Raw genomic sequence first — 16,440 nt, 5'->3', positions numbered from 1 at the left:
CTCGACCTCAGGAACGCTTATCACCTTGTCCGGATCCGTAAGGAGATGAGTGGAAAACCGCTTTCAACACTCCACTGGGACATTTTGAGTATTTGGTCATGCCCTTTGGGCTCTCAAACGCCCCTGCTGTTTTCCAAGCCATGGTGAACGATGTTCTTAGGGATTTTTTGAACCGTTTTGTCTTTGTATACCTGGATGATATTCTTGTTTTTCCAAGTCACCCGAGGAGCATGAGTCACACGTCCGTCAAGTCCTTCAACGGCTCTTGGAAAACAAGCTGTATGTCAAAGCAGAGAAGTGTGAGTTCCACAAACAGTCTACATCGTTCCTTGGTTTCATCATTGAGAGCGGGCAGGTGAAGGCGGACCCGAGAAGATCCGGGCAGTGACGGAATGGCCCATACCCACCACCCGTAAGCAACTTCCAACGATTTTTGGGCTTTGCTAACTTCTACCGTAGGTTCATTAAGGGTTTTAGTAAAGTGGTGGCACCCCTTACTAGACTCACATCCCCAAAAGTCCCTTTTCTGTGGTCCCCTGAGGCGGAGCAGGCGGTAGGGGTTTTGAAGGAACTGTTTTCCACCTCCCCTGTGTTGATACACCCCAATACCTCTCTGCAGTTTGTTGTGGAGGTGGACGCGTCGGACTCAGGTGTGGGAGCCGTCCTCTCCCAGCGCTCCCCCACTGACCAAAGGCTTCACCCCTGTGCTTTTTTCTCCAAAAAATTGTCACCCACAGAACGGAATTACGACGTTGGAAACCGAGAACTGCTGGCGGTCAAGCTAGCACTGGAAGAATGGCGGCACTGGCTGGATGGAGCTGAACTGCCGTTTGTGGTCTGGACAGACCACAAGAACTTGGCTTACATCCAAGCCACTAAGAGACTCAACTCACGCCAAGCCAGATGGGCCCTGTTTTTAGTAGGTTTAACTTTATTCTTACATACAGACCGGGGTCAAGAAATGTTAAACCAGATGCTTTGTCCCGCCAGTTTGCTGACCCTTCGGAGACCAGCGAGCCTGAGGCAGTCCTGCCTTCCTCATGCGTCGTGGCGGCTGTTCAGTGGGAGATCGAGTCTCTTGTGAAGACTGCACTTGCCACGGACCCGGGACCGGGTGATGGACCTCCCAACCTACTCTTTGTTCCCGAGACGGTCCGGTCTCAGGTGTTGCAGTGGATTCACACCTCCCGTTTTGCTGGTTACCCTGGGATGAGACGCACGTTGACGCTGCTTAGGAGACATTTTTGGTGGCCTTCAATGGAAACTGACGTTCAGGCTTTTGTGGCAGCCTGTTCAACCTGTGCTCGGGGCAAAGCCTCCCATCAGTCCCCTTCGGGGCTGCTGCTACCCCTCCCAGTTCCCAGCCGTCCCTGGTCCCACATAGCCATGGATTTTGTCACCGGCCTACCCAAGTCTGAAGGTAATGATACTATTCTTACCATTGTGGACAGATTCTCTAAATCTGTTCACTATATAGCATTACCAAAATTACCGTCTGCCAGTGAGACAGCGGACCTCCTAGTCCAACATGTATTCCGTCCCCATGGAATACCTGTGGACATCGTATCTGATAGAGGCCCACAGTTTACTTCCCGTGTTTGGAAGGTTTTCTGTTCTGCTTTGGGTGCTTCCGTTAGTCTGTCCTCAGGGTTTCATCCCCAGACCAACGGTCAAACAGAAAGAGCCAATCAAGACCTCGAAGCAACCCTTCGTTGTGTGGCTGCTCAACATCCATCATCCTGGGCCAAACATCTGCCTTGGATAGAGTACGCCCACAACTCCCTCACCACCTCTGCCACTGGTCTTTCACCCTTCGAAGTTACCATGGGTTATCAACCCCCTCTGTTTCCTGCTCAGGAGAAGGAATTGGCTGTTCCTTCGGTTCAGGAGAACCTCCGCCGCTGCCAGAGAGTGTGGCGCGACGCTCGGGAAGCGTTGCTTCGGACCACCGACAGGAACAAGATGACAGCGGATAGGAGCAGGACTCCCGCACCTGTGTTTCATCCTGGTCAAGAGGTTTGGCTGTCGTCTAAGAACGTACCTCTTCGTACCAAATCACGCAAGCTGTCTCCTCGGTACCTGGGTCCGTTTGTGGTGGAGTCCATCATTAACCCCGCTGCGGTTCGTTTGAAGTTGCCTTCAGCCATGAAGATACACCCTACTTTCCACGTCTCCCAACTGAAACCTGTGTCCTCCAGCCTTTTGTGTCCGCCGGCTGTTCCACCTCCACCTGTTCGTCTCATTGACGACCATCCGGCCTACACCGTCAGTAGGCTACTGGACTCTCGGAGGCGGGGTAGGGGTCTCCAATACCTAGTCGATTGGGAAGGTTATGGACCAGAGGAGAGGTCTTGGGTCCCTAAGCGTTTGTGTTGGATCCTCAGTTGATCACGGACTTCCATCACGACAACCCTGACAGGCCTGGTGGGTCGCCAGGTGGCGACCATTGAGGGGGGGTACTGTTATGTGGGCAGCTTGTCTCTCCCTTTTCTGTTTCCCTTCCTCCTTGTTTTGTCCCCTCTGTGTCTGTTGTATCTGTATGTGTGTTTGTCCCCTTTATGTGGGTGTGTCTGGAGTGGATCAGGGGGCGTGCTCAGGATCTGCCTCTCCTGTGCAGCTGCGGGTTGTTTCCAGTGATTCCTGCCTACGCAGCTGCATCCTATTCTCTAATCAACCTGCACTACTAATTCCGGGGCATGGCTCTCCACCGGCGCCAGATCGTTGTTCTTACCAGAGCGTTTCGGACATACCTCCCAACCTGCCTGCCTTCCTGCCTGTCGGCCTGCCTGCCTGCCTGCCTGCCCGCCTGCCTCAGCCTCTCCTTCCTCCGGAGCCGACTAGCCCACTCTGTTCCTTTACTTCAGTTGTTTTTGGACTAAGACAATTTTAACTTTTATTAAATATTTTTGTTTCTTCCACTCCCTTTGTCGTGTTTGTTTCTCTGAGTGCTGGGTTGAACCATAGCCTAACACGACACATTGGTGCAGCTGGCTTCCGGGTGTTAAGCAGAGGATGCATGACTTGACCTTTGCCTACCGAGCCTGTTGCAGTGATGAGACAAGATCGAAAAGGGGATAAAATATTTAAAAAATAAATCAGAGTGCATTGAGTGAATATTGGAAAAATATCTTGGTTCCTTTCTAAACATAGCAATGTGAATGCGAAGAGGACTCGGAGCACAAAATAGGTGAAGTGAACTGGCAAAAGAGGTGAGTCCTCATTCAAATAGCTTTCCTTCACTTTAAAGAGGACTGACACAGGTTCTTTTAAAGAGGACTATATGTGAAAACACCCAAAGTGAAGAATAGACAGCTCACAGCGGTTGATGTCAGTGCTTGTACAATGAGCTTATATCCTATAGGGGGCACTGTTGATTCCTACTCAGAATTTGCTAATCCAGTTTGTGTTCTATCCCATTTGGTTTCTCCTCCGAGCCCGCAGATCATGACTCACTAACAGCCATAGTTGCAGAGTGGTGAGAGGATTACTGAGATGAATTCAACAATATTCACTTATTTTACCCCACGAAAAGTAGGACTATTAAAAGCGTGATGTAATCTTATGATAGCATAACTGTCATATTGATTAACCCTTGAGGGCGAAATTAATTAATCACAAATTAGCTGGACACTAAAATCTTAGCCGACTCAGCTAGAGCATTTTACCGCTGAAAATCTGTCGACATACCTTGTTGAAAACGTAGAGGAAAGAATTCTTATGGAGAAATTATATGCATTTCTTGGAAAGACACTCGACGTACCCTATGCATAAAATACTGTAGGCTTCGACGCGCAACTAAAAATGGACCTAATGATATCCAGCAGAAAACTATTGAGGGACATTTTACAAAAATGAACATTATCTTTGATGAATGCTAAATTTGAGATAGTTTTCATGAGTTCTTTTTGCAATACAAAAAACAACTGCAGCGTGCGAGGGCGCACGGTTCCTCTGTTATGTCAAAGACCAGCGTTGGGAGGCACAACCCGTGATGTAGTAATCATAATCTGCGCAACGGACACACCTGTAATCAACGGTCAATACGACCTACACTAGGTAACTCTAAACCTGGCCAATAAAACACTTAAATCCGTTAGCCAATTCAACGGGTTGCAGGAAAGAAAGAGCAAATAAACGGATTAATTTAGGATAAATTATATTTTATTGCATGAGGGGTGGATACTGGCACGGACCGTTATTCCCCAGGAGTTGCTCATTTCCCTCCTCCGCACCATTCGAACAAGACATGTCGCACTGTTTGGGTACCTGTCGTGCCAGCGATGGCTGTTGACTGTCGGACTTTCATCAGCTTCCAGCAATTGTACTGAGTAGATACATCATTTGTTTAATTAATGGAAAACGTATATCCTGTTAGTAATTGAAAGAGAGGAGAGAAAAGTTGTGCGCAAAGTTTTGGCACCTTCCAGCGGGAACGTCGGTAGTGACCAAAGCTGTCTCGCCTTTTCCCCCTTTCTGTACGTCTGGAACTTTCTGAATCATCGCAAGGAAAGATGACTCTTCTCTTCACACTGGGGCTCACCGTGGTCGTGCTTTTCGGAGGTGAGAAATGATCCTGATCCACTTTCATGAATAAGAATAATAGGCTATACAACACTTTCAGCACACGGGCGTCATACACACATTTTCTTTCAGGGGGAAGCGATGCATTCTGTAAAAACTATTCACATATTATTTAAGTCAGGCTTTTTCTGGCAACAATCTTGTCTTCAGTTATCAGTATCCATCATGTCCATTATATCCACTATTTAAATTGCCCTGAATGTAGTAGCAATCATATCGACTTTCTCTCAATTATCTTCCTGTCATCCTTTTCTAATGACAATATATGATCTCAATGTGAGTCATCACGAACAAGGCAAAGAATCGGCATGGGTAACATAAATGTCTAACTCTTTTTCCTGGAAAGTGGATGACTAAGTTGAAATATGGAATAAGAAGGAGTGGTTAGATGTGCTTATAAGATAAATGGGAATTATTATAATCAAGACAGGGATAGCGAGGGAAGAAGTAATGTGTTAGACATTGGTAGTGACTGCACTCTACTAAATGTGTAATATTCTAAATTGAGACAGAGAAGAATATCAATATTTCAAGGGCTGTATTGTGCGGATTGTGAATGGAGCTAGACATAGTTGTAGAATTGTTGCAGGTGTGTCCCATCATGGTTTTGAACCCCAGTCATGTTCTATAAACCTAATGCTGGGCTGGGACTGAGACGGAGTCTCTGTCTGAGCATGTACTCAGAATGGCTGCTTGTCAAAGCCTGCAGTTGAGAAGAGGGTGTGTGCAGGGCTCTAAATTCTGACCAAATGAATATGTGACTAAATATTTTGCTGTGCGACCAGGAGTTTTATTCTGGGAGCACTGTGCGACTATGAAAAAAATCTCCCAGAGACAATAAGTTGTTGTAGTGATAAAACATCTGTACCTTTGTACAAGAGTCCTAAAGAATCAAGCCAGTGCAGATTTGTTAGTGTCATGGTTGCACCATTACTAACGCGAAAACGGCTTGCACAACCAGGTCTCAACATCTGACCCATATTACCAGCGCAACATTTTTATTTTCCTATAGTGGATAGCTGTATCCACCAATTTTTCCATATTTGTGTTTTTTCATCAGAAATGAATTGCTTAGAGTAACCTTTATGTGTGTATAAAATGTTGCTGTCCTCAGATTTTGAATTCATATATTTAGATGTGTGTTACAATTGGGGATTTTGCAAAACCATCTAGTGATAGGTTTCAAACAAATGTCTGTCATTTAACAACCAAATTCCATGACTAGATAGGGGAAAAACACACCAATCTCTTTCGTAAGTTCTTTAAACAAAAAAGCTATTTTACCAACATTCTGAAAATGTATATATAGCGTTTTGTAATGAAATTCTTAATGTGTTCAATACCTTAAATCTGGTCAGTCTCCTGGGATGTGGCAGTGGGAATGAGAAAAAGGCTCAATTGATTCTGTCCTTAGTTGGCTGTCTGCCTCCTGGTGTGTGGAGCCTCAGGGGATGTCCCTGTTCAGTCCCACAGACAGCTCTCCCTGGAGGGGTAGAGGAGCTCTGGGGGCTGGGTGGTCTCTTTTTGAGATTAGGATCATATACATACACTGTTTTTATTGTCACATACACCAGACAGGTGCAGTGAAATTTTACTGGAAATCTCTGTGTTGTTTTACTGGAGCAAATTAGGGTTAAGTACCTTGCTCAAGGGCACATAGACATATTTTTTTTCACATTGTAGGCTCAGGGGTTCAAACCAGCAACCTTTTGGGTACTGGCCAGTGTTGATTTTTCAGAGTAACATTTCTGTTGATTCAGGAGTTAAATTCACGCTGTAAGAGTGAAATGAACACTCAGTGGTGTAAAATACCCCCCCCCAGTGTTGGTGTTAATAACCAGAGTTATTGTTTTAGACTGTGGAGAGTAAAACAGTCCCATCAAAACCACACCTATCATTATCATATTTCCCAGCATGCTCTACTGCAGGTAGATTTTTCTAAGATTGTTTTTAATATCTATGTTTTTGCATTGATTGATTAATCTTATGCTACAAAAAGATAAGTAACATACAGTTTTCTAAACCAATCTAATCAGTTAGTTAGATATATTGCACTCGCTATTGAAATGGTTATTCCGGGTTAAATGGTTTAGGTAGTCTTTTTTTTTTTTTTTCCTAACCCTGACAGTCTTTCTGAATGCAGATTGCAGGTGAATAAAAATTCTAGCTCTTGGATATCTTAACTCTGGCTGGATTCCAATAGGACTTACACATCACTTTGCAAGCCAGCATTATTTGACTTGCAGGCCTGATGTGCCCTGTAAACCAGGAGTTTCCTAATATTACTGTGTTAGGGTAAAACTAGGCCATCAAAGTAACCCACTGGGCACAGACGTCAATTCCACGTGTATTCCAGGTTGGTTCAAAGTAATTTAATTGAAATGACGTGGAAACAATCTTGATTTAACCCGTGTGTGCCCATAATATATGTAATGTATACGGGGCGGCAGGTAGCCTTTGTGGTTAAGAGCGTTGTGCCAGTAACCAAATCTGTCGATGTGCCCTTGAGCAAGGCACTTAACCCTAATTGCTCATGTAAGTCGCTCTGGATAAGAGTGTCTGCTAAATGACTAAAATGTAAAATGTAAATTAAATGTATTGTCATATATTTTAATGATAACGTTCACCTAGGTACTCATTAGGTGAAAGCCACAGGCATTTAAATGGAAAGAATTCAACAACCATGTCTCTGTCACTAACAAATACAGTCATTGGTGGTAACTCTATAATTCACTCGAAAAGAAAAGGGACCATGGGAAATATGCAAATTAGATTTTACACCGTACAGTGAAAGCCCAAAATGACTTACTTTAACAGTGTTTATGTTTAACACTAATAGGAGTTAACTCTAGATCAAATAGTGTTGAGTAGAAATAACACTGTGCTAATTACCTCATAGCATCACATTTGATTAACACTGGCAAGTGTAATGCAGTGTTATTTTTTTTTTGACTACAGAGTGTTACATGAACACTCAAAAAATAACGCTATAATCAGAGTACTTTATATACTCTGTAGAGTGAGACCATATGTACCTTGAGATAGTGTAAAGTCAACTCTTAAGTGTTGATTTAACACTGCAAAATTTGCTGTGCAAAGTGGTACACACACACACACACGCGCGCACACACACACACACACACACACACACACACACACACACACACACACACACACACACACACACACACACACACACACACACACACACACACACACACACACACACACACACACACACACACACACACACACACACACACACAAACACACACAAACACACACACACACACAAACACTTTTTCACTGCAGAAGAACAGAGGTCAGCCCGATAAGACTGGCTAAACAGTAGAATAAAACAAGCCATACTTCTTATTGGACTTCATGGTTAGGAAGCAGCATTGTAAAAAGCTGCAGGGAGGTATGTAATAACATCAAGAAGAGTGCATCAGTGGACAAAGCTGGGGTATCCACAGCACCAGCACATTTAGGACCAGTACGCTATAGAGCAGTTTATAAGCATTGTAACATGGAAACACATGTCATCAACTGGAGGGCATCTTGAGGAGAGTTACGTACATTAATCTGATTGCCGTTCCTCAACCCAATGCTGATTCCACAGCCTGATTGCTGTAAACCCTGAAAATGAGATCAGATTTGAAAAGACAATGTATTTTTACTTTAATGTGATGGATCTTTTAGATATACGGTATCATCCACCTGTTGGGAAGGTAGAGATAAACACACACACACACAAACACACACACACAAATACACACACACCACACACCTATTACAAGTGATTTCTAGGGCTGTGTGTGTGTCTGTGTGGCCTGGTTAGAGTGAAGAGGGCTGTTATCACCTCTTTCATAATGTGGGTCTGCTGACAACATCCAGTTTACTGTTCAATGTCAATAACAACAACTACACACAGGAGTGGCGTTTATTTGGACACATCCTGAGTAGATTCATAAAATAAAGGTGAATGTCAAAAATGTAAAACCTTGGCTTCACTACAGTAATATGAGATGACAAAGGGCCTAGATACAGAATGGGATTGACTGTAGAGCATTGTCATTAATTTTCCTAGAGACACCAATGAATAAACCAATAGAGGATAAGAAAAATTGTATTCTTTGTTTCAAACGATCCAGCAGTTTGGGGGAACAGATTGGGGTTAGATGTACAGTGAGGGAAAAAAGGATTTGATCCCCTGCGGATTTTGTACGTTTGCCCACTGACAAAGAAATGATCAGGGGTTGAAAAGTGGGGTATATATATAAAAAACATGGGGGATTGGAAGTGATGCAGACAATTACATTGATGGAAGTTACAATATATCTGCAATATTAAGCTGATCTACAAAAAACAATAACAAAAATACAAATAAAGAAATTATCAGTCTATAATTTTAAAATGTTATAAATTGATTTGCATTTTAATGAGGGAAATAAGTATTTGACCCCCTCTCAATCAGAAAGATTTCTGGCTCCCAGGTGTCTTTTATACAGGTAACGAGCTGAGATTAGGAGCACACTATTAAAGGGAGTGCTCCTAATCTCAGCTTGTTACCTGTATAAAAGACACCTGTCCACAGAAGCAATCAATCAATCAGATTCCAAACTCTCCACCATGGCCAAGACCGAAGAGCTCTCCATGGATGTCAGGGACAAGATTGTAGACCTCACAAGACTGGAAGGGCTACAAGACCATCGCCAAGCAGCTTGGTGAGAAGGTGACAACAGTTGGTGCGATTATTCGCAAATGGAAGAAACAGAAAAGAACTGTCAATCTCCTTCGGCCTGGGGCTCCATGCAAGATCTCACCTCGTGGAGTTGCAATGATCATGAGAACGGTGAGGAATCAGCCCAGAACTACACGGGAGGATCTTGTCAATGATCTCAAGGCAGCTGGGACCATAGTCACCAAGAAAACAATTGGTAACACACTACGCCGTGAAGGACTGAAATCCTGCAGCGCCCGCAAGGTCCCCCTGCTCAAGAAAGCACATATACAGGGCCGTCTGAAGTTTGCCAATGAACATCTGAATGATTCAGAGGAGAACTGGGTGAAAGTGTTGTGGTCAGATGAGAACAAAATCAAGCTCTTTGGCATCAACTCAACTCGCTGTGTTTGGAGGAGGAGGAATGCTGCCTATGACCCCAAGAACACCATACCCACCGTCAAACATGGAGGTGGAAACATTATGCTTTGGGGGTGTTTTTCTGCTAAGGGGACAGGACAACTTCACCGCATCAAAGGGACGATGGACGGGGCCATTTACCGTCAAATCTTGGGTGAGAACATCCTTCCCTCAGCCAGGGCATTGAAAATGGGTCGTGGATTGTTATTCCAGCATGACAATGACCCAAAACACACGGCCAAGGCAACAAAGGAGGGGCTCAAGAAGAAGCACATTAAGGTCCTGGAGTGGCCTAGCCAGTCTCCAGACCTTAATCCCATAGAAAATCTGTGGAGGGAGCTGAAGGTTCGAGTTGCCAAACGGCAGGTTTGAAACCTTAATGACTTGGAGTGGGACAAAATCCCTCCTGAGATGTGTGCAAACCTGGTGGCCAACTACAAGAAACGTCTGACCTCTGTGATTGCCAACAAGGGTTTTGCCACCAAGTACTAAGTAATGTTTTGCAGAGGGGTCAAATACTTATTTCCCTCATTAAAATGAAAAATCAATTTATAACATTTTTGACATGCGTTTTTCTGGATTTTGTTGTTGTTATTCTGTCTCTCACTGTTCAAATAAACCTACAATTAAAATTATAGACTGATCATGTCTTTGTCAGTGGGCACATGTACAAAATCAGCAGGGGATCAAATACTTTTTTCCCTCACTGTATGCAGGCAGTAAGATGAGACAGAGCCTTGGTTGCAGTAGTGGTGCGTGGGTAAAATCACTGGGGAAGCCAAGCCCTGTTAATTCATATGCCTTGCGACCGTGATATATAGGCCTAAAGGCCGAGACAATAAGAAGACACAGTGGCAGAATAAATTCAACCACACATTTGTTTTATCACAAAACTGGATAGCAACCTCTGTCCACTATGCATATTGCATGTAACAGACAGTTGCATGACCTACAGCATGGTCAAGCAAGTTAATGTTTCCATTTTCTGACCACTAAACAACTATTGATTTAGAACCACAGAGTTATCGCAAGTCGCAAAGAAAACAGGAGCTGCCTCCACTATTCCAGCACCATTTCAACTTCAACATTTCAACATCATGAAATCACCACTGCTTAGTCTAATACAGTGCCAACTAAAAGATATCTAAAACAATTTAGTCCAGTCAACATAAGCTAAATATGGTGTGGCTGTCTATGGTTCTGATTTCTGTGTGTGTGTGTGTGTGCGTTCGTGCAAGTAAACATGTTGACTCACCCTACTTGTAGAGAAATGCCAATGCCATCCTCCTCTCTTTCATGTTGATGAAACAGTCTATCACTCTGTCAGTACACACTTTTCTTTTTTGTTGTCCTAGGCTACCTGGCTAAAATGCTTGCTCGCTAGCCTAACTTCCATTCATGGGCAACGTTAGCTAGTTAACATTAGCATTCTACATCTAGCTACATATTGAACTTGCATCATCTCAGACCAGGGGCACAACAATGTATGCATTAATGGTTGGATCAGAATAGCCTTTATAATCATTGGCCAGTATGAAGAATTAAGTAAAACCACAAGTCCAAATCCCTATCTCCATGGCTAATTTAGGAAAGGCCAAATTTTAGCTAGCTAGCCACCGAGGGACAACAACACAACGAGATGCAAAAATTCTAGTTTTTCTGTCAATGACGTATGCTCTCAATGGGAGTGACGCCAAAATGCAAGCTGGCTTCCCTTTACACTTTTCTTTGGACCAGACAGCATCAGATAGGGGGGTGGAGTTGCAATCTACTGTAGAGATAGCCTGCAGAGCTCTATCATACTATCCAGGTCTGTGCCCAAACAGTTTGAGCTTCTACTTCTAAAAATCCACCTTTCCAGAAATAAGTCTCTCACTGTTGCCGCTTGCTACAGACCCCCCTCAGCCCCCAGCTGTGCCCTGGACACCATATGTGAATTGATTGCCCCCCATTTATCCTCTGAGTTTGTACTGCTTGGTGACCTAAATTGGGATATGCTTAATACCCCAGCCATCCTACAATCCAAGCTAGATGCCCTCAACCTCACGCAAATTATCAACGAACCTACCAGGTACAACCCTAAATCCTTAAACATGGGTACCCTCATAGATATCATCCTGACTAATATACCCTCTAAATACACCTCAGCTGTCTTCAACCAGGATCTCAGCGATCACTGCCTTATTGCCTGCGTCCGTAACGGGTCCGCGGTCAAACGACCACCCCTCATCACTGTCAAACGCTCCCTAAAACACTTTAGCGAGGAGGCCTTCCTAATTGACCTGGCCCAGGTATCCTGGATGGATATAGATCTCATTCCGTCAGTAGAGGATGCCTGGTTGTTCCTTAAAAGTAATTTCCTCTCAATCTTAAATAAACATGCCCCATTCAAAAAATATAGAACTAAGAACCGATATAGCCCCTGGTTCTCCTCAGACTTGACTGCCCTTGACCAGCACAAAAACATCCTGTGGCGTACAGCATTAGCATCAAATAGCCCCCGCGATATGCAACTTTTCAGGGAAGTTAGGAACCAATATACACAAGCAGTCAGGAAAGCAAAGGCTAACTTTTTCAAACAGAAATTTGCATCCTGTAGCACTAACTCCAAAAAGTTTTGGGACACTGTAAAGTCCATGGAGAATAAGAGCACTTCCTCCCAGCTGCCCACTGCACTGAGGCTAGGAAACACTATCACCACCGATAAATCTACAATAATCGAGAATTTCAACAAGCATTTTGCTACAGCTGGCCATGCTTTCCATCTGGCTACCACTAACCCCGGCCACCAACTCTGCACCCTCTGCTGCAACTTGCCCATGCCCCCCCGCTTCTCCTTCACACAAATTCAGACAGTTGATGTTTTGAAAGCGCTGCAAAATCTGGACCCCTACAAATCAGCTGGGCTAGACAATCTGGACCCTTTCTTCCTAAAACTAGCGCCGAAATTGTCGCAACCCCTATTACTAGTCTGTTCAACCTCTCTTTCATAACGTCTGAGATCCCCAGAGATTGGAAAGCTGCCGCGGTCATCCCCCTCTTCAAAGGGGGTGACACTCTAGATCCAAACTGCTACAGACCTATATCCATCCTGCCCTGCCTTTCGAAAGTATTCGAAAGCCAAGTTAACAAACAGATCATCGACCATTTCGAATACCACCGTACCTTCTCCGCTATGCAATCCGGTTTCCGAGCTGGTCACGGGTGCACTTCAGCCACGCTCAAGGTCCTAAACGATATTATAACCGCGATTGATAATAGACAGTACTGTGCAGCCGTCTTCATCGACCTGGCCAAGGCTTTCGACTCTGTCAACCACCGCATTCTTATTGGCAGACTAAATAGCCTTGGTTTCTCAAATGACTGCCTCGCCTGGTTCACCAACTACTTCTCAGATAGAGTTCAGTGTGTCAAATCGGAGGGCCTGTTGTCTGGACCTATGGCAGTCTCTATGGGGGTGCCACAGGGTTCAATTCTTGGGCCGACACTTTTCTCCGTGTATATCAATGATGTCGCTCTTGCTGCTGGTGACTCTCAGATCCACCTCGACAGACGACACCATTTTGTATACATCTGGCCCTTCATTGGACACTGTGTTAACAAACCTCCAAACGAGCTTCAATGCCATACAACAATCCTTCAGTAGCCTTCAACTGCTCTTAAACACTAGTAAAACTAAATGCATGCTTTTCAATCGAACGCTGCTAGCACCCGCCCACCCGACTAGAATCACCACTCTCGACGGGTCTGACCTAGAGTATGTGGACAACTACAAATATCTAGGTGTCTGGTTAGACTGTAAACTCAACTTCCAGACTCACATAAAGAATCTCCAATCCAAAGTTAAATCTAGAATCGGCTTCCTATTTCGCAACAAAGCCTCCTTCACTCATGCTGCCAAACATGCCCTCGTAAAACTGACTATCCTACCGATCCTTGACTTCGGCGATGTCATTTACAAAATAGCCTCCAACACTCTACTCAGCAAATTGGATGTAGTCTATCACAGTGCCATCCGTTTTGTCTCCAAAGCCCCATACACTACCCACCACTGTGACCTGTACGCTCTTGTTGGCTGGTCCTCACTACATGTTCGTCGTCAAACCCACTGGCTCCAGGCCATCTATAAATCACTGCTAGGCAAATCCCGCCCTATCTTAGCTCATTGGTCACCATAGCAGCACCCACCCGTAGTCTGCGCTCCAGCAGGTATATCTCACTGGTCATTCCCAAAGCCAACACCTCCTTTGGCCGCCATTCCTTCCAGTTCTCTGCTGCCAATGACTGGAACGAATTGCAAAAATCTCTGAAGCTGGAGACTCTTATCTCCCCCAATAACTTTAAGCATCAGTTGTCAGAGCACCTTACCGATCACTGCACCTGTACACAGCCCATCTGAAATTAGCCCACCCAACTACCTCATCCCTATATTGTTATTTAATTTGCTCTTTTGCACCCCAGTATCTCTATTTGCACATAATCTCTTGCACATCTAGCATTCCAGTGTTAATACTATTGTAATTATTCTGCACTATAGCCCATTTATTGCCTTACCTCCATAACTTGCTACATTTGCACACACTGTATATATATTTTCTGTTGTATTTTCTGACTTTATGTTTTTTTCTTTACCCCATATGTAACTCTGTGTTGTTTTTATTGCACTACTTTGCTTTATCTTGGCCAGGTCGCAGTTGTAAATGAGAACCTGTTCTCAACTGGCTTACCTGGTTAAATAAAGGTGAAATAAAAAAAATAAAAAAATAAAAATAGATGGCCTACACGTAGAGAGACAGAGGGGCGCTGTTTCGCTCGCTCGGATGCTATCTCCTGTGAGATACATTCATCCTCTTGCGAATTGAAGGACAATTCTGAAACACAGAGAGACAAAAGGTACATTATTTTATTTCTGGGGAAGCCTGGCTTCTCTTGGCATCCATGAATACACACCACTGCTTGATTGGTTGCTGTCTGAGCTCTGGGAGTCTGAGGGAGCATTGAGAATATGGCAGACGTCTCCCCTGGATGGGGCTGGGGTCTCGGAAGCTCCATGCTGCTCCCCACACACTCATCTCAGTGGGCAAACAACGACAGTTCTGCCGAGTTATTCGCAGGTGGCACTGTGTGCTGTTTTCGATGGATGGGTTCTGGCCTCTCGGGGCCCTAGGGATCTGGAGGGACGGGGGTGGTATGCCGATCGCTGGGATGATGGCCCAACTTGGGATGGGGAGGGGCTTTAGCGGGGGAATTAGTGGAGAACAATTGAAGGGTTACTCCGTAGCAATGCAAATATCACGGTACAGCTATATGGACACTCAATCACTATGGTATTTTTTATTGGTAAATTTACAAACATATATAATGATGAATAGATTTGAAACTTGTATCTCATTATGGTATATGGTGAAATAAGCATAGCCAGTTATAATTGTAATGGCTTAGCAGATAATAACAAAAGAAGAACAATATTTACATGGCTAAAAGAGAAGGAATATAATATCAATTGTCTACAGGAAACTCATTGAAAAATTCTAGATGAAGTTGCGTGGAAAAAGGAATGGGGGGAGGGGGGGGGGGCAAATATACTTCTCCGATGGGCAAAGAAACTCAAAAGGGGTGATGCTATTAATTAACAGTAATTTCGATCCGAATGTGCAAATTGTCCAAACAGATATGCAAGGTAGATGGATTATTTTTTAATATGTTATTGGACCATAAACAGATATGGCTCATTAACCTTTACGGACCAAATAATGATGATCCACACTTCTTTGACAATATATATCATAAATTATCAATGCTGCTAGCAATTCAAGACTCTATTATAATGGTGGGAGATTATAATACTGTTTTAAATAGCTCAATGGACCATAAAGGAAATCACACTACAAACTATCCCCCTCATGCTCTTAAGGAAATCGTGAATGTCATGGATACATTAGAACTAGTAGATATATGGAGGTTTAAATATCCTGATCTAGTCAGATATACATGGCGGAGACTCAATCAAGCTAGTGGTCTTGACTTCTTTCTTATGTCATTCTCGTTGGCACCAAAGTAAAAAACGTGTTGATAGGGGACAGAATGCGGTCGGACCATCATATAATTGGCATATACATTACTCTTACTGAATTTCCACGTGGGCGAGGATATTGGAAATTTAATCAAAGCCTATTGGATGATAACTTGTTTTTAACTAGGACAGAGGAATTTATAACAGATTTTTTCCGACATAACATAGGTACAGCAAATCTCCTTACAGCAAATCTCCTTACCTTTAAATGTGCCTTTAGAGGCCATGCAATTCAGTACTCATCTCGAAAAAAAAATACTAACAAAGGAAATAAAAGGTCTAACAGAACAGATAGATAGCAATAAAAACTGTAACATAGAGGCTCAGAATAAATTAGAGGAAAAACAAAAAGAAATGGAGAAACTCATTCAAGAAAGATCAAGTGTAATATATTATAAAAATAAAGCAAACTGGATGGAATATGGGGAAAAATGCACCAAATTATTTTTCAATCTTCAACATAGGAATGCTAAAATAATTTACTGAAACTGGTTACAAATGACGGAGTCACCCATGATTCACCAAATTATCTTTTGAAGGAGGAAACAAAGTACTTTAAACATATGTTTTCGTTTCAGTCGCCTCCATCTACTCTAACTGAAGCTAATTGTAGAGATTTTTTTCTATTGATAATGTAAAATTA

At 43.5% G+C, this 16,440-nt stretch overlaps 1 protein-coding gene across 1 annotated transcript in view; it reads left to right on the top strand.

Annotated features, from left to right (window-relative positions):
- Positions 1 to 4,235: 4,235 nt before the first annotated feature.
- Positions 4,236 to 16,440, top strand: part of si:dkey-112m2.1 (transmembrane protein 132C) — a 243,809-nt gene continuing 231,604 nt past the window's right edge. Inside the window, exon 1 of the mRNA XM_041850784.2 lies at positions 4,236 to 4,560. Coding sequence (XP_041706718.2) covers positions 4,512 to 4,560 — 49 coding nt within the window. The 5' untranslated portion in view covers positions 4,236 to 4,511. The remainder of the gene's footprint in view (positions 4,561 to 16,440) is intronic.

The sequence above is a fragment of the Coregonus clupeaformis genome, chromosome 27 (genome assembly GCF_020615455.1).
Source record: "Coregonus clupeaformis isolate EN_2021a chromosome 27, ASM2061545v1, whole genome shotgun sequence".
Lineage (NCBI taxonomy): Eukaryota > Metazoa > Chordata > Actinopteri > Salmoniformes > Salmonidae > Coregonus > Coregonus clupeaformis.
This window is presented reverse-complemented; position numbering and strand designations above follow the sequence as displayed.